At 43.9% G+C, this 24430-nt stretch overlaps 1 protein-coding gene across 1 annotated transcript in view; it reads left to right on the top strand.

Annotated features, from left to right (window-relative positions):
• Positions 1-14446: 14446 nt before the first annotated feature.
• The window catches only part of IGF2R (insulin like growth factor 2 receptor), a 59587-nt gene continuing 49603 nt past the window's right edge, over positions 14447-24430 (top strand). The window contains exons 1-2 of the mRNA XM_059828160.1: positions 14447-14616; positions 22572-22705. Of these exons, the coding sequence (XP_059684143.1) occupies positions 14447-14616; positions 22572-22705 (304 nt within the window). The remainder of the gene's footprint in view (positions 14617-22571; positions 22706-24430) is intronic.

Below are 24430 nucleotides of genomic sequence, written 5' to 3'. Positions count from 1 at the left end.
AGCTTAGGGGGGAAACTCTAGGGGCAAATAATTGGACTTGGAAGGTTTAATAAACCACTGCAAAACTAAAAGTATTTTTCTTCCATAGAATGTAAAAAGCAGTGGCGAAATGGTACTGTTATCTTTGGTGGTTGAGCAATGGAAAAAGATGGACTAGAATAAAGATAACTTTTATTTGTATTTTCATAATTATTCAAACACATGCTACATCCTGATGTGACTATGTCAGTCAAAGATACCACAGTGGAAAAGAGACAGGCCAACAGAGAATATAAAAAAAGGACACAGAAATATGTTATAAATAGTGTGACATTTATACAAGCACTGAGCACCCATAAATGCTATTGAAGTCATCAGGGCCTGTGTGTATTCGCATTTTTAAAAGTCAAACCCACTAAACGCAGGATTCACTTTACATACTGGGATTTGGTTTCAACTGTTTCCAGCTTGTTTCAGTGCGCAAAACAGCTGCTCCCTGGGGGGAACAGAGTAAGAAATCCACGTATGAGAGTAAGTCCCCATACATACCCACAAACACACAGTGTAGCTTTGGTCTAGCAAGACATTTAAGTATACACTAAATGGTCAAGTTCCTTTGCAGTTAAGGGCCTACTTCAGAGCCTCTTTTCAAAGTGTAAGTTGCGTAATTTCCAGTGACATCAACATTCCTCTGGATCCTTGGATAATGCGGTACCTGACACACAGGAGTAGCTGGAAACATAGGGATGTTGTCAACTCACAGAGGGCTTTTGCCCTAATTATGAAGGGTGGGGTTGGCTTATCCCCAAAATGTCAGTGTTCCTGTAGGTTTAGTTACTCAAGGAGTCTATGAGAAAGTCTGTCCCAACACTTGCTGTTCCAGCCACGTATTCAGTACTTTTAGCTGTTCTGTGGAGAATATGTATTTCCTGTGTGGTCTCTCTGTTTTATAACAATGGGGTTTGGATGAACAGAAAAAAAGAAAGGTGCCTCACACAGTGCACAACTGGGGCTACACCCCAGCCACGTCGTTCCAGCTGACTGCCTTCTGTTGTAAGCCAGGGTACCAGGGCTGGTATTTTGTGGAGTTTAATTCCCAGGCCACTTGCGCAACTATAGCCAAGCTGCAGAGCAGAGAGGAAGACAACAGCAAGGACAGGACGGGGCTAGGTCAGGTTTATCAGACAGACACAGGATATGGGGGGTCTGGGCAGTCAGAGCATCGTGGCACTTTCAAAGAGGCATCTGGGTGATGCATTGCTTCTAGCCCCCATGGAGGTCCAGATTCAGCAGGAACTGAGACCTCCCGCCACAGGGAGAAGCAGCATCTTCAGCTTCCCGCCAAGTTTCCATTGGCACACTTAATAGCTAACTGGGGAAAGAAAAATACAACCTACCCCTCCTTTGTTGGAAGATTGCCAGTCCTGGAATAAGGAAGATGGTAGGTTAAGACTGAGGATTGGATGAGAATTCACATAGAGAAGAGATCTCAGAAGGACAGATATTCCTTATACGCGTGTGCCCTTTTCTCCTTACGTTAAAGTGTTGCAGCGTGTCACTGCAGAAAAGACTCAGGAAAAGGAAGAGGTTATCCTTGTATCTTCCCAATTCCCTGACTGCATCAAAACCTTTATCTATGACAGCCCCTCTATTTGTCCCATTTTTTCTCTTTGAAACTCTAGTCCCAGGCCAGTCACCTCTATTGATTCAGGTAGTAGATGACTGCAGTCTGCTTCTCTCTTTGGGCAGTGATCTACTGTACTGCTGGAATGAAAAATCAGCAGAGCAGCTTCCCATTGCTGATGGTGAGTGCAGGATATGGCAAGCAGGGCTGTGGACACCCTGGGAGGGTCAGGGGGAATGAGTGTGTGTGATGTCCACATACATGTGGCATGTGTGTGCATGCACATGCCGGGGGACTGTCGGGGAATTTGTCAACACTGATAAATGCCATAAACTTGAATACTAGGGTAGATCTAGCCCAGAAAAAACCTAGACTCTTCTCTAAAGCCATTTCGTACCCTTACCCCAAGACCCTTTACAATAATGACATGGAGAACCAGAAAGAGGGGCAAAGTTGCAGGAAGCATGTTCAAAACATGCTTCCACTGTAACCACGCATGTAACCCAGTGCTCTCAAAGTGATTCGGCTGAGACAAGGCGTATTATTTACAGTGTTTAAACATAGCCAGACTATTATGACAGGTTTGGGTTAAGGATCACTATGCTTGCAGCCAGGGCAGTAGATCTGAAGAAGCAATAATATGCAGCAAGACAATTTGGTTGCTTGTGAGCGGAACAGGTGCTCTAGGACTTTTAGCTTCTTACCCCTTTTCACCTGTGTCTGGCCATGCCCTCAAATGTTTCAGAATTTGGACAACTGCCCATAGATCAGCTCACAGAGCAGACAAAATTAACATTGAGCATGAGATGAACATCCAGAAGGATGAATAAGAATGAACAACTAGCAGATGAAAAATGATTAATGTTTCCCAGATAAAAATATCTTAGGGATGTTCTTTATCGCAGCGCCTGATGACTCTTCTCTGTGCAGACAGGCTGCAGTACAAGGGGAACTGATAAGCACATTATTCCATGATTTAAAAAATAACCCGGGAAAATGTGACACTTCATTTGTTGCACAACAAGAATGTGATTCCTCCACCAGCTTACATTTTTAAAAAATATTTGCATCTTTGGGAGAGGGTGAAATAACCCTGTGCAGATCAGGTGGTGTTAATAAGCACTTTGCAGTGGTGCAGAACATGAAAGATTGTCTTGTGGGTAAAGTACTAGCCATGGAGTTTAGAGTGTGGGTTTTGTCTTAATGCAGTCTTGGCATCTAATTTTTCTGTCCCACCCTTTCCTGCCTCTAAAATGAGGATTAGATAATTTTTGTTTCCAGTGTTGTGCCTTCACATTTACACTATAGACATTTCAGAACAGCAGCTATCTCTTGGTTATCTCTTGCAATGTCCAGGGCAATAAGGACTCAATCTTGCTGTGCAGTCAAGACAAGGAATTATTCAGGGAAGAAATGTCCAGTATGGCATTTACGTTATTAAAACTCTCTTTACCACACTTCTGTTCTACTTGATACTAATGAGTGTTGTGGGATACAAAAGTGAGGTCAGAAATGCAGGGAGGGAAGTCACCTCCCTTGGCACGGCACAGAGTTTTCTTGCTGCCGTAGCTACCCCCGGGGTGGAGAGGATGACATGGGGCAGGTTGCTGTAAGGGTTCAGGTCGAAAATGATGCGATGAGTTTACGCAGCAGATTTCCTCTATAACTCACAGACTTTGTGAATGATCCTTGTGACAGCAAGGGCAGAGGGGTGAGGAAGAACACACTGCCCAGTTTACTTCTAGCCTGGAGCTTCGCCTGGGAAATCCTCTATGGGAAGCTGAAATACTTCCCAGTTGTACTGGTTGCTGATGTAGAACAAAACCTCCCCTTACTCCCTTTCCTAGCATGAGAACAATCTACAAGTGCACAGCATTTCCTGGTATAATGCCTCAGGCCACTTTCTGAGGGGAGGATAGGAGGGACAGTTCAATTTCAGGCTCATCCAGAAAATCTTAGACAGATCTCCAGCAAGGTTCTAGGTAATTTCATCCTCCGGAGCCTGTGATGCTTGGCTCTGTATGCACCTGGGAGAGACTCCTTCCCAAGTCTTCCCACTCTGCCAGTCTCAGGGGGAGGGTGAGCCACACACAGGGTTTTGTGAGCAGAGAGGTTCAGTATAAGGGATCACATATGACTCCTTGAGTTCCCCATCACATGGATGCCTGATGAGACGGAGCCCAGAGAGACCATTTGAATCCTTAGCTGACTATCACCCTCTACATCCTGCCATTCTTTCCCTGCACTGCTTTCCTGACCTGCAAATACGCACAGCCCTTAGCCTGTTATGCTAGATCTGGGCTGTGTACTCCAGTCCTGGTGGGGTGTGCACCCCTTTGGCAGCCCCAGTGGGTATCAGGGTAAAACCTAGCTGCGTGCCCACCGCTCCTTCCCCAGCACTGCCCGCTTTCCAGCAGAAAGGACAGCTGCTGCCTGTGGCTTTCAGTTACTCCTTCAGTTCAAGCAGTGGCATTCATGGCCTGCTGATATTGCCGTGATGGTACCAGTCAGGAGAGGGTATTCTCTGATGGTACCTAGAGCAAGGGAAAGGAGAAAATCAGTGTGAGCTTGTGTGTAGCTGCCATAACATGCTGCCTGCCATGTGTGTGCTTTGCTGCTTCTCCTCCTAACTCCACATAGAAATCATTTATCAAAATCCCCTGCTCGGAGCTCCTAGCTACCTCTGCAACAGGAAGGACAGTTTGGTTTCTGTTTGGTTGCCTGGGCGTTTATCTGATGTCCACATGGAATTATTTTGCTTTTCCAGTTGACTCCTACAAGCCTAAAAGATGAAGCACCAAGATCCACATTCAAAGAAAAGTACTGTAGGTGCAAAACTCTGAATTCAGAGAAGAGGTACTGAGATGAGGTAGCCTGTGTGATTCTAAGACTTCTGCCTTGCATATAACAATTCAATTTTTAATTATATGATTACAACCTATTTTTTTTCCAAACTGGACTCTTGCCTCATTAAATGCACAGACTGGACCTGCTGCTGGTATAGTAAATATTTCTAGAATTCTTGCTTCAGTTGTTTAGTTGTTTCAGAAATATGGAGGGTAGGAAAGGAGAGGGAGCAAACGTGGCAGTGTCCATCTGGCCCCAAATCCTATCTCCAGCAGTGCTCACAAGTAGATGCCTACAGAGGAGAAGAAACAGAGCAAACACATATCACACTTCCTTCTCGTCCTCTCCAAGCCTTCAACAGTTTTCAGCTCAGAGACTTCATGGTCTGGAAATCTTTGTATTTGGTAACTTTCAACGGATTTCTCTTCAACAAATACATCTGACCTCCACTGGAGGCCAGACAAGTTTTCTGTGTCTTCAACACTATGTTTCACAGCTTAATTAAATGCTTCCTGAAAAATATCCTTCTTTAGGTTGTTTTGAGCTGCCACTTCCTAGATCTTCTAATGCCCTAATTTTTGTATTGGAAAAAAACATGAACAATCTGCTCCGACCTGCCTTTCTGTGCCACGATTTGTCTGTGTCATGATTTAACAGATCTCTGTTGTACCTCCCAACAGCTATTTCCCCCTCAGTTTCCTTTTTAAAAAAAATCTCACTTTTAAGGAGCCCCCTTCTTGACATTGAGTGCAATTGTCCACAATTTTGTTACTCCTGCAAGGATCTGGATGTATTATAGTAGCTACTCCGCAGCAATGTTTTGACAGTGGCATTTTGAACCAGGTCCTGTGTGCTACTTAGTCAAGTCAGGGGATACTTCTCTTCTCATCGGCCCCTGTGCCAGCTGCTCCATGGAGAGTCGTTGACTACCTGAAACAGTCGCCTTGGCCCCACGCTCTGACATGACAGTCACTCTACCAGGGAGTAGCTCCCGCCTCACATTACTGCCCTGTGCTCTGCCTTCACAGCATCTTTGATCTCCCTCAGCGCCTTGGCTGGGCAGTCAGTGATACAGAAAACAGAAAAAATACATTTTTCTTAATCCAACTGGAATTTTAGTCCGTAGGTTTGAAATCTAGACTAACATGTTTAGTTGTTATAGTGATTTTTATCCTAAACTTTCTGCAATTTGCTGTAATTATTCCACCATTATCACTGTCTACTTATCTTTCCGCTATAGTTTGTACCTTAGTATTTCATGGTCACCCTGAAGGATTGTCCTCAAGGGCAGGAGAACTAAATTCTTACTTGGGTTCTATCATTCTAACACCACTAAGCAAGAAGTGACACTAAGCAACTAATTTGTTTAATTTGTTTTTTTTTTAGTGACTCTGGAATAGGAGTAACTTTAAATTAAGTATTTATTTATCCCATTAAGAATTTACTTTATGACAAATATGGGCCTTGACAATTGGACATTACAGCAAACAAATATTAATTTTTATGCTAAAAGGTAACAGACTGTTGAGGTGAAGAATAAATTAAAATATTTATAGAAGCAAGTATTTTTATGTCTAAAGAGTCTACAAAGAGATGTAAAACTTTTAACAACTATGTGCAGAAGATGGAGTGAACACCCTGGTGTCACTGTTCTATTTCAGAAGAAAAAATGATTTGCTTAAATGCATTGGAGGAGGGTGTCTTATGTTCTATGTTGTCTGTGGTCTATCTGGATTTATTTTTTGACTCAAAGAGTGACATATGTCTTTCGGATATAACTTTTTTGTATTATTCATAGGAAAACAGTTCTCTTTGTTACAAGTGAAGATTTTCAGATGAACACATACTCTAAGCTCACTGAAGATACTCAATTACATACTACAGCAAAGTGTCATTATTTTGGTGAAAACAAATATATGCAACAAGCAATTTTTGTTTTGGCTAATTTGGATAATTTTTTCCCTGTGCTTGGCCTGGAAGGGACGTGCCCCTAGCCAGGGGACAGGCTGGGCCAGTCAGTCCAGTGTCAGAGCAATGAACGATGTCTCTACTGCTAACCTTGGCATGGCTGAGGTCCTCTGTAAATATAACTCTATTCACTAATTATATTCTTTATTATCAGCTCTCTTTTGGTTCATTTATCTGTTAGCATATACCTTTCTGAGCAGAACACTGGCCTCTGTTTCTTAGCAGCCTTCAGCATTGAGAAACTTTTATCGGCACTTTTCCCCATCCGGATTTGATGTCACCTCCCAAAGCATCAGTCAGCCACTGCGTATGCCATCCTGTGGGTTCTCCTTTGTTTAACCCCTATAGGCAGAAGACTTTAAGCCTACAGGACAGCTATTTTAAGTCCTTGGCAGTCACAGTGAAATATACGCCATACATCTCTCATCTTTCTATCCAACCTTTTTTCTACTGTGTACTCCACTCATACTTCCCCCCAGTTTGATCCTTAGCATAAGACTTGTCAAAATTCTGCAGAGATCGGGTGCCTCCTACTTTGTCTACTCAGAGCCACTGCAGCCATTACCTTCTTCTCTTGGCCATGTTCATGAGATCATGTACCTCCTGTAGCATTAGGATAACAAAACGCTGCCAAAAGGATTGAACAAGCTTTCAGTACCACCGCCCATCTTCACACACAGTGTCAGTCTCCTCATTATTGCTTTGTGTGGAGCAGCAAGAAGAAAAGATGCAGAAAATCCCTCCAAGTAGTTTTACTGAAGGCTTCAAACACGAATTAGTGCTAGCATGTCAGAAAGCAGCAGCTCCTCCAACACCTGTTTCAGAGCGCATGCTCTGAGGCTCGAGTGCACATTAGAACACTGTGAAGGTGAAAGTTAAGGCAAATAATACACAGAGAAAACTATTTTCTCTCTTGTGTGGCACAAACCTTCCATCCTATTTTAGGAGAGAACATACACGGTATTTCCTAATATTACTTTATTACAGCTACTAAGGAAATAACTGTCTGGAAATACCAATATTTATCACTAGTAAATTTTCCACCATATTTTTTATTCACTTCAGTAAGGGTGAACTGTAAGAATTCTTTCCCGATGATAACATTTATCATATCTTTAAATTTCATGTCAGTACATGAGAAAATGCCAGAAAACTCTTCAAGACAGTTGTAATTCCATGTCAGTCTGATGCATATTTTTTAGCACATTCACTATCACATTTACATGTGTTCTGTTCATTTAACTCAGGATCTGACTGAAAAAAGGTAAGGCAAATCTGGATTACTTCCACTGACTCAGGTGGAGATATTACAGGTTCAAAACAGTGCAGTTTGGAGATCTCCTTCTTGTCTTGTGATCTACATATGCAATCTATTATTATAATCTTTAATTGAACCATTTATACAATATTGTTATTTGGCATTAATTCTGTAACAGCCTAACTGGGCCTTCATATATACACTGCTGTTTATATTTATTTTTCTCTACGCTATCTTCTTCAGCAACTTGTGAATATAAAACATACAGGGAAATGCGGTCTCTATTATTAAAGAAACAGATGGTTACTTTTCCTCTAAATGAGTTTATATGTAACCTTATTTCTTATTCTTCTACTTCAGATATCTTAAAATGTTTTACAGACAAATGTAATGGAAATAAAATGCATATCTAGAAGACATTTAATATAGACCTAAACATATTTATGAATGTGGCTATGAAAACAAATATGTATACATGGACAGAATATATAAATATATTCTAGCAAGACAGGGTGATCAACTGAATAAATTAAACCACATATTTTAGTCCTCCACAAATAGTGCATTATCAAGAAATATCTTGCATAGCTTCTTTCCCCTGAGAGGAATACGAAGAAAGAAAATGTAGGTTGAGCCTTGATGCTTTAAACAAAACCGATTTGTTCATTTCCCTGCTGTGTATGAAGTTTGTTAATTTTTACGTGTGATGCTGAAGATGGCATTTTCATTTTAGTGTCCTTCAGTTACAAGGGAAAGAAGTCACACTACACAGAGCCAGGAAAAAAATGAAGGAAAACAGAAATTTATCAGCTGCCTTGTGACAATCAAGATGGAACAGCTGACAACTTATTGCCATACATAATACTAATGAATTAGGTGAATTAACTCCTGGATTAGAAAAAGAAAAGTTGCTTATTGTCTCAGCATAAAAATACAACATGATGGAGCAGTAAATCTTCCAGATATAAGAAGTTTCGTTTACTCACTTCAGCTCCCCAAGGGATACCTGCAGGTTTTTGCCATGGCAAGTGGCCTTTACATATCTTGTACTAGATTGTGCTTCTCACAGCAGAGGAACCACAAATGTTTTCAGCTACTGTAGGTGAGGGAGCAGGAGGTTATCTTTTCCCATTATCACATCCTTCTGTGCTGAGCTCCAACTTACATTGAGATGATTGTGTCACAGATGAGGTCCCAGATGCAGGAAAGAGAAACACTTCCTCTCCAGAAGTCAAAAAGTGATTGGAAAAATCAAGTTACTGGAGAGTAAAACATGAAAGATTATCATATTTGGAAAGAGATGGTGATATTTTTGGAGTATGTGGTTAATGACATCAGGTAACATTGTCTGGGAGATTGCTGACAAATATAAGTCAGGAGGGGAATAGAGGGAACTGTCAGAGAATTCTGAAATAACGAATACATTTGGGGCCATCTTAATTTCCAAAGCCTGCCTTGCAAGTGGGGGCTGTGTTTGCCACCACCACACTTACACCTGCTCGTCTGACAGAATGCTCTCTGGGAACACAGCGATGTCAGCAAGAGCGGGTTTGCGTTGCATGCGCGTCTGGTATCAGCATAGGTCACAGAACCAAAGGATGGTGGCTAGCTCAAAGATGGCTGTCAACAAGATACCACAGAGACAAAAGCTCCTGGGAGAAGAATAGACCAAAGTGTGAAGAGCGACACTGAAGTAAAAGCACCCGGGATTGGGTAAAGAAGGTTTAAAACACTGAGGCGTCTTTAACTCTACATTTACTGCCTTGGTAAGGTGCTTTGAGGTTAAACTGTTTATGATAATTTCTAGTAGGTGCTTCAAATGAAACAGGATTAGCAGAGAAATCAAATCATATTCCTCTGACATAAAAAAAAAACTTGTGCTAGTGAAATTTCATTGACTACCAATGAAAGTACCATTGGTTTACTCTGGTGAAGTGGTTTGTATTTTACAGTTCTTGCTCTACTTGGTGCAAGTCCACCAAGTAACCTAGGCCCCAGCCGGTGAATCAGATCCTTCATTATTATAAATACTGAGTTCTGACCGAAACATAAATTGCCAAGAGTCATATTCCTGGAAAGGTAGACCAAAGATGTGAAAAGAGATGGAAGAATACAGAAAAGCTCCCATAGACTTGCTCAGGCAATGACTCAAGAACGGCCTTGAGTAGGGCAGTCTTCTAATCTTCTAAACCACAATACACAGCAGGGTCCTTCTCGGTGCGTACACCGAGTACAGCATGTAAGGACTTCCCAGCAAGACAAAGATTTCAAATAAAGTCAACGTGTTTAGACAAAGTTGGTATTCTTTTACAGTTTCATTGAACAATATCAGCTAGATTAGGAAATGTCATTAATTATCTCTCTAGCAGCATTGGGAAGCCTAAACCTAAGTCTGCGAAGCAAGGTCATCAGGCACTGTTTTCCTCAACAGTCTTATTTTAAATTGTTATAAAGCAGGATAACTCATCATAACAAATCAGGAGGTAACTCTTATCAAGTGCTTGCCTTTGAAAACCGCTAGAGAGAAGGAAACAGGGAAGAGCAGAAGTGGAACAGAACAGGAAGGAAAAGGAGTAGAAAGAAATGATGAAAGACTGAACAAGCAGCAAAAAGAACAAGGGGCATTCAGAAAAAATGGCAATGGGTGTAAGATTAGGAAGACTAAAGTTTAGGTGTAGCAAGTAAGAATAAGGGAAAGGAGAGAACAACCCATTAAGCGGTGCCTCTGTGCTTTCTGAAGAACAGCATGGCTCCATGAAAGAGCCTTATGAAGTTTTCACAAAGTATAAAAATAATTATTTTATTATAGTATAGCTTACAGATAGCTAGAAATAAACTGTCCAAACCTCACTGGAGAATGAATTTCCCATAATCAAATGTAAAACCAGCTCTGGATTCTGAAAAAGTTTTTGTTCCTATTTATTGAAAAGACAGAGATCAGATATGAGCATTAAAGGGAACTGAGACAATAACAGTAGAAACGAGCTGCCTCTCAGCCAGCCTGTACTGCACAGCTGATACTGGCTACATGAAGCAAGACTGTGAATCAGAAGAACGTGAAACGATGTGACATTTGACACCTGGCAAGCTGCAAGGAAGAATTCTAGAGGACCTAATGTATTCATCACCTTTTCATGATGCCCTGCCTACCGAAAACCATCCATAACTTGGAAGTTTCAGCATGAGTTTTGGGTATACAAGGATTTACTGCAACGTAACTAACAGTCATCATGCTGAGCCTCTCCTGAGGAAAAGGAAAAGGTAAGATTATGAGATTACATTTCAGAATATGTTAACACTGTCCCATGGCATCCGGTTAGCTGACATGCCGATATCATTAAACAAGGGTGGTAAATATTTAAATTATTAATAAGCGATATTCAGAATGAAGCATTCTTGCCTATTTGCAAAACATAGTTTAGGATAGAAAAATGACTGACACATAGCTCCTGACAATTTTATGCATGTACTTAGCTTTAAACATGGGAGAAATTCCATGGATCTTGAGAGAACCACTGGATGTCCCAGATCATAAAAGAAAAATATGTAGGAAATGGAAACAGTCACAGGATTGGAATCTGCAAACTTTCACTTCATAATTTTATTTTAAAGGTATTTGTATTTACAATGTATATTTCAGTATTTATGCAGCTCCATAGCTATCCTTGCTGTGTTGCAACTTTGATTCATTGTTAGGTTGATGCATATGTATCAGTACTGTAGATGAAAGTAGAATTTCTGTTTTTTTCCTTTCTAACTGGGATTTTTTTTCTAATGTTTCAGTTTCTTTCCTTCTTGTTAGGTAGCTGTTCACATACTTTTCTCTGTATGCAAAGAAACTGCTCTGAAGTCTCTGAGCCTTGTGCAAATATAGGGGCCTATGCATACAAAGCAGTATGCAGAATGAAGAATGTAACTCATATAAACGTCTTCATTCTTTTGTCAATAAACAACTTTGAATTAGCTCTTATCAGATAACTGAAATTAACTGTTTATACACTGCCAGACCCTGACACTGCAGATCTTTATACGCATTCTTAACATTAGCAAGGTGAGCAGTCACATTGTCTTCAGTGGAGTAATTTACATGCTTAAATGTACACAAAGATCATTTCAGGAATAAAGCTCTATTTGCAGAAACTCAGGTAGCTAATAAGATCAGAAGCTACAGTATGTCTGCCTGCACTGCTGTCTGCAGTGAATTTCCTGGTCAATACGTTTTCAATTCAACTTGGTAAGCAGAGACAGAATTTACCAGTAAGTCTTATGCATTTGCACTGCTCCATCTAGAGTGACACCGGTACTGCCAGCAGAGCAGCAAAGTTTAAGAAACATAACCATAGAAATAAGAAACTTGGTATTCCTTTAGTCTACTGCTTTTGTCTTCTTCTGAGCCTTTGAGTTCATGCCATCAAGCTTGTCTTTAAACTATACAGGTTAGAGTCTTAAAAGCAGACAACTGGGATTCTTGGGTAATCAGATTTGGAGCTTTAAGGAATCCACTGAAAGCTAAAACAAAAGAGCAAGAGTTGGCAATAATCCATCATATAGCAATAGAAAACTGCCAAGGGTAACAGCATTTACCTAGTCCTTTTCATTATTTTTTTTTTCTTAGGTTCTGTGCAAAGATAGATTGGTTATTGTTTCATGTCACAACTCTCTTTCCAGCATAAAGATTGAAAGTCTTCCTCTCTTCATCAGCTGAGGACACTGCTGTTAGGTTAGGCTGTGATAACTCCAAAAGCTAAGTTGCCACCACAGCTGAACAGACCAACCAATGCAGCCCTCCTGCTTTACCTTTCTCTTGCTCCTCTGCCCTTGTACCAGGATTCCTCACTTCACTGAACTACTACAGCCTGCTGAGCCAGCAGAAAACTATTCCTTTTTTTCAGCAGGTGATTTTTTTCTGTTGGACTAATGAGTTGAATTGAGTTGAGTGGCTTTACACAAGTACTAGCATATCGTGTGCAAGCAGACAGGCAGAGGGGACTGAGGGCTGAGGCCACGCGTGGCAGCGGGGAGACATTGGCTTGACTTGAGCTGTAACTTCTGACTTTTCTGGTTGGGTAAAATTTCACAGCAGCTGAAGCTGATCTTACTTGGGGCCTCCTACCCCAACAGCGCCAGCTACACCTTCCTGTCCCCCTTCTTGAGCCGGTGTCGGTGTTTGTGCAGATACGCAGTGAGTCAAGTAAGTCAGGCAACTGATACTGTTGAAAACTTATCTAGAACAATCAAAATAGTATATTAGTTTTCAGCCAGATCAGCACCTGTAAGAAGCTGACTGCCCTGCTGCAGAACTAATGCTACTTAAAAGGAGGGAAATGGAATATGTAACTGAGAGAAAGGAGGAAGAAAGGAGTAGATGACAGCAGCCTGGAATCAGGTTAAACTGCCATAGAGGCCGATCTTCAGTGCTGTCCTATTCCTTTGGATGTCAGGGAACGGGGCAAGAAAAACAGAAACTATTTCCATTGCAAGCCTTTTGCATTTCTTTGTGCAAATGACTTTTGGAAAGCATTCATAATTAGTGAACATAATTTCTCCACACAAATAAGACAGCTGTCTGCTTAATAAGTGTAATTTTTATTTTTCTTTGTCTCCCCACCTTTATGCCTCTTCCCACTCTCAAAGGTGTTTCACTTCTTAACTGCAGTTTCATAAAAATTAAATGCCAAGTCCCTCTTTTGAAGCTTAAGCACCCCAGTTAAAATTTGCTAAACCCTGGAAATAATCTATTGTACAAGCTCTGGGCCAGCTGGCTCTTCTCAGTAGTTGAGGCAAAGGTGGTAGGGCAGTATCTCTTCCACTTCCCTCTGAGGAGGCCGCTGCCTTGCACAAGCCTCCCCTCCTGCCCACCGTTTGAAACGGGGTAATTTCCACACCACGCCAGCTTCCCTGCTGCAGCAGTAATTCCTGTGATACAACCAACCATGTTGCTGTCACCACCTCCGCAGTCTCCATCCCTAACGGGTTTCGTCTTCTGGTCTCTCCCAAGACTTCACAGCACATTTTCAGTAACTTCTTTAAAACCCCATTTAACTTTTCCCAACCAGCTTCTCCCTGACTCCGCCTTTGTGCCACTCACAGTGCATTTCACAGGGAGAGCCTCCACACACCTAAGCCCACCCAAAAGCCAGCGAGCAGCCGGCACCGCACAAGGCCTCCGTCTCCCTCCTGACAGCACACAGCACGGCAGGCCGTCTGCCCCTCCCGCGGCCAGCGCTCCTCAGGAAGGACGACCCGTCCCCGGCACTGCCGGTGCGGCAGCTGAGGCAGGCAGCACGTCCGCCTTGCGCACGCACCGCAGGGGGGACGCAGAGGGGTGGCATCAGGCGCTGCCAGCTCCCCGTCACGGCTACCAGGCACGCCGCAGGGCCTGGCGGCAGCTGGGCCCGCGGTGGGCGCTGGCGGCCCTGACGCACCCGCCCAGGCCCAGACCGACGGACTGACTGACTGACTGGCCGGGCCGCGCTGCAGCGCTGACACCGCGTAACCTCCACCCGCCCCGGGCGCGCGCCCTCACGGGGCGGCGGCACGCGGTCAGTGGGCGCGCCCAGCACGTGCAGGGCCGAGAAGCGGGGGGGCAGCGGGAGGCTCCACCCACTCCGTGGCAGGGGAAGGGGCGCATCATGTGAGCGCCGCGCCCGCACATGACGGCGGTCACATGACCGGGGAATGGGCGGACGGGGGTCACATGACGTGCCGCTGGTCGCCGGCGCCGCCTGACGTCCCGGGGCAGCCGTGTCTGCCCGGCCCGGCCTGCGCCCATGGCACCCACGGCGCCCACCGCCCCCCGCATGGCGCCGTCCCGGCCCCGCGCCGCCGCGCTCGCCCCGCGCCTTCTCGTCCTCCTCGTCCTCCTGTCGCTGCCCCTCGGGCCGGAGGGAGGTGGCGGGGCCGCCGCGGCCCTGAGCGACGCCTACCGGGACCTGTGCAGGTGGGCAGCGGGGGGCGACCGGCGGGCCCGGCGGGGCGGAGCACGCGGCGGCTGCAGAGGGCCTTCCCGCGGGGAAGGGCGGTAACCGGCGGGACGAGGGGGGGTCTCCCGCTGCCTGTGCTCGCTCCCGCCTTCCACGGGGCCGCGTGTGAAGGAGCGGCAGGTGCGGGAGCTCAGCCCGGGGCTCGGCGGGGCGGGCCCCCTCCCGGGGGCGGCCCGAGCAGGGCTTTCGGTCGCCTGTTCCTCTGAGGGTCAGGCCGGGGAGCGCTGGGGGAAGCGCCGGCCGCGGCTGGGGCGCAGGTGGTCCCAGGCGCAAGACCGAACTCGGCCTGTAGCGAAGGCGCCGCGGTGCTGGGAGGTCAGCGAAGCTGCCCGAGTCTCTTCGGAGGGTGGACGGGGGGGTGGCCGCTGGCTGGCGGCGTGGAGCAGTCCCCTGTGGGACCTCATCGCCTCACTCTCTGCAGGTAGAGGAATAGTGCAGGTGGGAAGGTGGAAGACTTGCTGTATTCAAGTTGCCCGTGGTTGGGACTGCTGGTTTATGTCACCGTATCCCTTCCAGTGTGAAAAAACCAAAATGATTTGCAAGGGGCATCACTTGATGGTCGTTTTACTAAGGATACCACCAGATTTCATGAAGTTGCTTATTGGGGAGTTAAGAAAGCTTTGAGAAATGAGAACTGCTATGTGGAAATGCCACTATTCTTCATGTTTTGGCATGCTCCTACTCTGAATTCCGCCATGAATTTAGTCTGGCAACAATATCTTGCTAGTCTTCATTTCTTCGTTACTTAGCCAGAATATGCAGTGGTACTTACAAGAATACATTATCTCAATCAACAGCACTGGGCAGGCACCAATGTAACACAGTGAATGTAGCACTGTGGGTGGAGCTTGGGTCATGGGCAGGAATGGGCTCTCCCGGTGGAATCTGGGGTATGATACTGTTAAATTATGAAAAAGGGAAAAAGTAGGTTTGCTTCCAAGATTAACCCATGAGGGTGGCAAAAAATGGCTTTGTCAGATGACCACCCTAACTGTAGAATTGAGACAGAAATGAGAAACTGTTATGTGGCTTTTGGAGGGAATTTAACTCCTCTGACTCTAATGATTTTTTTAAAAAAAACCTACCCTAAATGACTTTATTGTCAAGCAGTTCCTGTTTTGAGAAGAGCGTTAAGTCCTATCAATGTCTGTCTTCCTTTGTTGCATGTCTGTGACTAGAGGAATATTTGGGACTGCCATTGAGAGACATGCAGTCTCTTTTTGGATGCAAATTACTTAACCTAGTTACCTTTTGTTACTGGCAAGTGAAAAATAAATTGAGTAGATAGCATAATCTGCGGTTTTCCTTTTAAGGTGGACTGCTTCAAAAACATGCTGTTGTGCCATGGTGGGAAAAACTGCTTTCAAGGACTTATGCCTAGTAATCTAGAATGGGTGAAGGAAAAAACAAGAACTTGCAGTCTGACAGGTGGGAAGACCCCCTGGAGATCAGTGGTGAAGTGTCATTTCAGGCAGAGTTGCAGAAAAGCTACCAAGTGAGGGATGATGCAGTTTAGGTAATGCAAACACTTGCACTACTGGCTGATGTCTCAGCCAAAAGATACAACACGTGTGTGCAGGGCAAGTCCCTGACCAACCTATTTTTGTACTGCTTTAAGACAAGGGTTTGATTTGTTTTACAGCTGTTAAGAAAACAGTGTCCTGACTTCTGTGTGGCGTAATAGGGCTGGTGAAGCTGCACCAGCCTCTGTGTCTGGTGTGTGAATGTCAAAAGGTGGGCAAGGAAGGAAAATGTTGGGGATTAGAAGAGGCCCTGACTCTCCTTTAAGTAAGAGTAGAGTGATACCCAGGTTAGGAAAGCTGTCTTGCAGGGAGGAGGAAAGGTGTCAAAACTGTTTTGTGCGAGAACTGCAGCATGGGGCTACTTAAACTTGAGTTAGTGGTTTTCATTGCTTGTTTAGTGTAGCCTTACTGCTGGTATGCTTGGACAGTCTGGGAAAAGAAGAAAAGCTTTCATTCTGTGGAAGTTTGTCAAATGTCATGGCTTGTAGTGGCTGGTTTTGTCATGCCTTCTCCTTCGTTCTTGTGTCCTCCGACAGCTGACTGTGCTGTCGTGTGACTTGCAGTTGGAATTCTCATTTTATCTTCTGTGTAGAGGTGTCTCCAGGATTGCTGCAGTATGAGCACCTGGGAAAGAATACAGGGAACTAGTTTGATATAGGAAGTTACTAGTCAGTTTGGTCTCTTTCTCTCTTTCCTTCTTCCCCTTACATCTTTCGTGTGACAACACAGGAGAAACAAATTCTGGAGTTAGAGTTGATTTTGTGAACTGTTCTTCAAATCCTTCTAGTTTAAAAACAAAAGAAGACTTGCCAGTTTGGGTTCACCTTCCGTGTAACATTAGGGAAGTTACTGTGAAACTTTCCTTCCCCTCTAAAAAAAATTGCAGGAAATGTTTCAAGCGTGATGGTAGAGCAGCAAATACAAACTGCCTCCTCTGTGTGCTGTTTTGCCTGATAATCTACTCTGGATGAGAGATAATTTGATGACAGGTGATGTTTTTGTCTCCTGTGCAAGGATAGGAGTTGGTGCATAACTTCTGTAACTTTTAGACTTGTGACTGGACGGAAAACTCCTTAAGCTGCTGTACGTCAGAGAATTGCTATTATGCAGAATTTCCAATTTTGGGGTTGTAAGTCAAATCTACTTTACACTTAATATTGTAGTTTTTAATAATGCAACCCCTGCAGTTGACTGTTTGTACAGTTCTGTTCATTTAAACACTGTCTTTTCAACCTTCGTTGTGAAACGACAACTGTGCTCTTGTGTGCTGCCGGGAACCCTGGATTTAGTGATCAGCTGGGCCCCGGTGAAGAAGCATGTGCTGACTACAGAGAGGTGACCTTTAGGTCAACTTGCTCAGCTCTTTTAAGTGCTTTGACATATTTAAGTGGGAGATGTCATAAATAAGTCATTAGTGGACTTATTTGCATATGCGCATGGTTGCTTCACATGCCTGGGAAGCTGCCATTATAATGGTTTGAATGGGATTTCTCAGCACATGAACTTCCTGTAGCTCTTGTGTACTTGAACTTCAAATTGTTATCCCTTTTCTTAAGCGTTTTGTAAAATGATGTAGTAGATGTGGTTTAGAGTGTAGCACAAAAGACGAAATGTCTTTCGGATGGAGAAAGCTGAACAGCTTGTGGTGTAACTGTAAGGCTATTACACATGATGCATATGCAAGAAAACTTGCCTGAAGACACGCAGTGTGCGTGATGGTTGGAAAAGGTGACAGGTAAGCTAGAGCAGAGCTAAGCATGAGTAGGAATGCATTAAAAAGCTCTTGAAGCTAGCGATAGCTCTGTACCTTGTGCCATTCAAGCTCTCATTTTCTGTAAGGAGAGCTTGCTTTGACATAGAAGTTTCTTTACCATATGTATTTGTGCTAAAATGTTAGCCACATCTAAGAGTGATTTCTGTGGCAAGTAGTGGATCTGAGCTGCTATCTTCAAATTTGAAGTGGCCATCCTGGAAATTGTTCCTGAGCTTGTCTACCTGCGATCGTGCTGGTTGAAGCTGCTCATAAAGAGCTTTGGATACTAGTTTAATCTCTGCGATGTTCTGATAGCTGAGGAGCTGCTGGGCACAAAGTTGTTTGGATGTGTAATCACATACGGATCCGCTTTCCAACTCAGTGGTTGTAGGTAGCCTTGTCTCTGTGCCAGGTCGTCTGCGTAATGCCACTTCAGTGCCTTCCCCAGAGAATAAACACACGTTTCTCTGTAACTATGTTTTACAGCTGCTTGGAGCAGGGTGTACTCTTCTTCCTAGCAGTCATCCCTTGGTTAAGAGTTTGAGAACTAAAAACTTGAACATGGTTGTGAGAATGGTAGCAATAGTATTTCTGATGCTCTGTTGCGTTTGAAGTGGTTCACTAGTGCTCAGACCTCAAAGTGGCTCTGGCATGGGGACACACGTGCTATAACAGCCGTTAGCCACCTGCATCTTGTCTGGCTTCAGTGTCTGAGCTGCTGATTCGCAAGGTAAACTAGACTGGCTTTTCACTTTCTCATGTTATTTTTTTCCATGAGTTGCTTCTCTGCTTTGTCAAAAAAATGCAGAGCTCTCTTTTGATCTTGCAACTTGCTGAAAAGTAGTTCAGTTTTCTTCGCAATGCTGTCGCTTCCGTGTCTTAAAAACAGAGCTAGGTAGCTGGAAAGGCTGATCTGCGGGCAGGGTTATTCCCAGTAACTCGTTCGGACCTTGCTTGCACAACCGCTTTTGACAGTGGCCTGGGTTGGCGCTGCCTCCAGCAGCGGATCCTCCCTGCTGCCGCTGGTGCACGGCCAGAATCTGGCCAGGCTCAGTCCCCTCTCCACACACGTGTGCTGCACCTGCTGTTTGTGCTGAGTTAATTTTGAGAGAGGGCAGTCCCTGGGTCCAGCTTGTGTTGAGCGCTGGGACCAGCAACACAAAGAGGAGGAGAAGGGGAGGGGAGAGGCGGAGAGCCTGGCCTGGAGGGTTGGTGTGGGGGTGTGTTCCAGGCCTCTAACTGTGGGATAGTCCACCCTTGGGTTTATCTGGAAACAGGTGTCATGTGATTTCAGCAAAAATAACTGCTTGACAGTTCTACTCAAGGCAGATCCATGTTTGAGCCCAGATCTTGAACTGCACCAGAAATGGCTGCTTGAATGGAGTCATCTGTGAGGTAGCAGCTGTACTGAGCCCCCTGGGTAGAGGGTGCATCACACCCCACCCCATGACCAAGGCTGCTGCTTTTTAAAGCTGTGGGTCTAACAGCTCCCTAAACTAGCTCTACTGCATTGAGTCTGGGATAGCTTAGGCCCTTCAAACGAGATAACTTTGTCTGGCCCTGGTGAGGGGGTCATTACATGAGGCATCACCGCTGGTGGAGGTGAGTGCCGAGCAGCTGGAGGAAGCCGGTCTGCATGGCTCAGCTATGGTCAGGACAGGCGATGTGATTGCCAACAGGCTGTTTCCATTACAGGATGCAACGGAGGGGTCGGCTTGTATCTCACTGGAAAGTAGAGCACATGAGACTTGAAACTATTCCCAGGCACTGATTTAATGCCAGGAGTCTTACTTGTGAGAGAAATCATTCTTGCTTTTACTGTGAAGGTGTATTTTGCATCTCTCTGAGAACAGCTGCTTAGGCTACATCCAGCCTGCTGTTACTCCCAATGAATAAATCCTGCCCTGTTCCTCCCACCCATTAAAAAAAAAAAGTCCCTTAAAGTTCCTTCAAAGTAATACTACTCTGAAACTGCATTAGATTTTCATTTTTTGTGTGCCGCTGAAGGTGTGGTTTGGGACATGATTAAATGTGAGATTTCTTATTTCCTTTCTGTGGACTGTTTTGAAGGAGTTCTCAGCCTTCCCTGTCCAGGGGCCTGTGAAAGGGCGGAGGGAAGGGCTGGCTTCAGTGACTGCTTTGCTTCTGTTCTGTAAGCTGCTCATCATGTTTTTCTTTTGCTTCTGGCATGTGGGTGAACTGACTTGAAGATACTGATTTCCTCTGTTTCATAACATGGAACTGGGAAAGCAAAACCCTTCATCTCTCACAGAGTGATAATTCTGTTGTGTGAAGGACTTAAATTCTCGTTCAGTTCACAAACAGATTTTAACTTGCAAGTTCTCTAGAAAAAAAAAAACACACCGAAGAACGCTCTAGCTTCATCAAAAACTTTGTGCCTTGGTATTATACGTTACCTTTTTGTCGACTTCCAAAACCAGTCAAAAAAGACTGCTGGAGCCCTTGGGAATTTTTCAGTGAAATGCGAACTTCCTGGGGCTTCGTTGTGAAGAAATTGTATTTTGATTGAAATGCATTTTCTCCTGGAGGTAAAACCAGCTTTAGTCTTAATCTCTTGCTGTTCTCAGAGCCCTTAAAGGTAGAGTCAGGTTATTCTAACTTTTGGTGTGGGTGTTGTCAAGCTTTCTTCCATTGCTGAACTTTGGTTATTCTGTACAGTAGCTTAATTCTGATTGTCATCCTGCATCAGGATTGTCTTTATCCACTTCAGAAATGCAAGAAACTAGCTCAGAGAACTAGTCAGTATGATCGTAAAATGTCAGCTCTGCCTGCTTGTGAGGAAAGAATAATGGCAAGTATTTGTCTAGGATTGAGACATAGTCCTTGAATCTGATTAAAAAGTAATTTTATTGGTGTTTTGGGTATGACTCAGTACCTGGTAAGTTATTTTTTGAGCCTTATATTACTATATTTGAGCCTTCACATCCCAATATAATTAGGACAAGGTTTTCTTTTTTCTTTTTCCAGTTCACAGAGAGAACTCTCTTGTAGTTGTCCCTAACTTCTTCCAGCTATTAGCAGATGGAAATTAATACAGCTGCTGTAGTACAGAGAAGCCAAGAACCCTGTAGTCAGTAATTAAATGGAAAAGTATGTGGTATCTTAACTGCTGTCTCTTTGATTAGAGATGGGATGCACTGGATTTGAGAGGAGTTCTCGGAGGATTCAAAATCTAGAGTAAAGTAGCTGAACTCACCCAAGGACTGGGCTTCAGAGTGGAACAAGAATGAGTTCTCCTCCTGGGGGGATCTGGGGTATGATAATGTCAAGTGGTGCAACACCTATGAGCTAGGGATTAAGGCAAACAAACCTTATGGGTGAAGCTTCTGGTCAACTTCTAATTTCTTGATAGCTGAAGGCGGGGGGAGTTGAGCTCCCTTGCTGGATTTGGTACTAATCTGTAGATTAAGACAAATGCTTCTATGGGTCAGATAGATGCATTAAACCCTGTGTGAGTTGTAAATAATGGGAATACCTAAGAAGTCACTGTGCTGTCCTCAGTGTTCTGATGTGATGACTTTGTATTAAATCCTACTGAAGTTTCCACTTAGGAGATTCCCCAGCTTCCCTTCTGTCCCATGTTGCAAAAGCCAATGCTGTCCAGAGCATGCAGGCTGCTGCCAGCGCCAGAAGAAGTGTAGCTGTGCCAAGCTGACAGCAGATGTTTACTGAGCTGTGCCTTTTTAACAGAGCTTGGCCACAGCACCGTGTTAGTGAGCCAGGCTGTCTAAAGGGCTCCTGACTCCAAACTAGCTGGCCTGGGCCTGCCTTGAAACTGGGTGGTGCTGTGTCATGCGGCTGACCGCAGTCTTAGTGCCTGCTGGGAGGGAAACAAATCCTTGCTCTAACTCTGAACTACACGGCATTTAATTTTTTTTTCTTCTGTTACTTTATCAGTTTTTAGACAGCTGACTTTCTGATATGGCTATAGCTAGCTAGTGTGATCTTTCACTGAGTCTGTCGTGGATAGCTCTGCTTGCTTTCCAGCTTCTGACATCAGCCTTCAGAAACTGTCCTTTCTATATTGAGATATTATATATATTTTTATATATAATAAATGCATAAAAGTGCAGCTAGGCCTCAGTCAGCATTATTAGCATCTTTTGTTCTGAATGCTGCGAGGATCAAAACCCCAATTTTGACCCTGAAGGTAGGTGGCTCCGCTGCTGGCAGGCAGGATGTGGCTGGCTGTTCTGTTCCACTTAGACTTAGCACTTCTGCCACTGTTACTGGGTATTGATAAAGTGCAGTAGTGTGCAGCCTGCCAAAGATGTTTGAGAAGTTTATCAGTCTCTCACGGAAAAAGGTTCACCACCTGTGATATACCTAGACAGAGTGGCCTTCACAGAGATATGAGGGGGAAGAATGGGCAGCTGGGTGTTCAAGAAAGGGGAAAATGGACCTGGTATATGTTTCTCAAGTGGTTAAATCTGCTTTGTTCTTGGCCCAGACACAGTAACAATTATTTCTGGTATTTACAGGTATAGAACACAAATATGAAACTCAAGGTAGTGGTGCTCTTGCGTTTGTAACTTGGTTATTGTAGGGACTGGTGTCTAGAGGATGGCAGAACAGACAATATGAATTCCAACTGACAGACTTTTTTTCTTTTCAGTTACACATGGGAAGCAATTGATGCAGACAAACATGTGCTTTATAAAATAAACTTGTGTTTTGGTGTTGAAGAATGTGGAAGATCAAGTGCAGTCTGTGCATATGACATCAATAAGAAGACCTATCTGTCCGTAGGTAAGTAAACAAGTGTCCTTCCTCATAAGTCGTTCAGAGCCGTGTTAATGGATGGTCTTGTAACTATTGCAAACTGACATGTTAGCAAAGATTTTTTTTTTTTTTTTTTTCCTTGTCAGAACAGTGTAAAACTTCATTCTATGGTAGATTTACTGGGGCTATTTGGGAAAACATGATCTGATTGCAGATAATCACTTCCAGGACAGTGAAACTTATCTTATGGTCTAGTTAACTGTACTCTAGTGTGAAACTGTGTGAGGCTATCTCAAGTAGAAATAAGTGCATCTACCTGTGACAGGATATGCACTGTGCACTGCCTTGTTTGAAGCTTGATACTGAACCCAGGATAAAGCTTGAGTTATAGCTCTAAACTATACCACAGCCTAGCCTGATGTTACATCAGCTCTTTGTTCAGAGTCAGATTACTCTATGTAATGCAATCGTGGAGTATCGCTAAGCTTCTGGGCTGTCGTCTTTAAGTTGTTGCACACAGAAAGGAAGTCAATTACATGCAGTCCTCTGTTTTCAGTTACGCTTGTCAAATCTGGTGGCTGCTTCAGTAGTTCACAGATGTCCTTGGTATTCTGAGAAGTGGTGGACTTCTGCATGCTGATCTAAATATTAAACTGGCATATTCCTGTACACGTGCTTGCACATGGTTTCATCAACCAGAAGCAGCTTGTGCTCTGGACAGTGTTTGTGTTCTTATTTTCATGGATGTTTGTCACTTTCAAGGTTGCTTTTGTGCTTCAGCTAATGAAACAATAATATATAAATCCTCATGAAGAGGTTTTCTGATAGTTGACTGTTACTTCTAATAGAATAAAGCAATAGCTTTCTGAAGAGTAATATCTCTTCAGACTGCCTCTTAGTCCTGCAGATCTGAAGTCTGAATCGAACATGCTTGCCAATCTTGCTTTCCGTTGGCAGAGAGCTGTTATGAGAAGCTGTGAGTCTTCAGTAAAAGTGTTTGAGCTTGAACTGCTGGAAGATGGTGAGGAGGAAGATGATTCTCGCCTGTATGCAGATGCACAGCAGCTAGTTATCTTCCATTCTCCCCACCACTCTCCGTTAATTGTAGAGATACTTTAGTTTCAGGCTGTAGTCAATCAGTGCTTTTCAAACAAACTACTAGTGTTGCCACCCAAGCTTATAAAATCGTTGGGTGCATGAATAAAAGTGTATCTCAGTTCATGGTTGCATGTTTTTTTTATGTAGTCCAGTATATTCAAGCTCCAGAGTTTTCTGGGATGACTGGTTAGATGCATCTGAGTTCAAACTGCAATTGCATATAGTAGCATCTTCTAGTCTGAGGAGCGTGACATCTCAGTAGACCACTTAATGCTGTTAATGTGTGTCATTGCTAAAATGTACAGCAACAATTTTGCATATGCAGTTGAGGCTTCAGTTGCCTGTGGAAGGAAGAAGCATCTAGGCATCTGTTTTAACATGCTTTTTTGAGTGACACTAAAATGTGGCAAGTTGAGGAAGCCTGGTCTCCCCAGGGAAGTGTGAGACCTAGAGGCTTGTGTGGGTTTTGTTCCACGCTTCTTGTGAAAAGAGGAAGGGAGAACAGAGCTGGGTGGTCACCATGAGCAGTATCAAATATTCTGCTGTGTGCAAACCTTGAGTGTCTTATTGCCTGAATGCTACTGGGTGGAAGAGAATTTGGCAACAATCATAACTTGATCTTGCAGAGGCTGTTTGAACTGATTCTTGAGGGTT

The sequence above is a fragment of the Gavia stellata genome, chromosome 2 (genome assembly GCF_030936135.1).
Source record: "Gavia stellata isolate bGavSte3 chromosome 2, bGavSte3.hap2, whole genome shotgun sequence".
Taxonomy (NCBI): Eukaryota; Metazoa; Chordata; class Aves; order Gaviiformes; family Gaviidae; genus Gavia; species Gavia stellata.
This window is presented reverse-complemented; position numbering and strand designations above follow the sequence as displayed.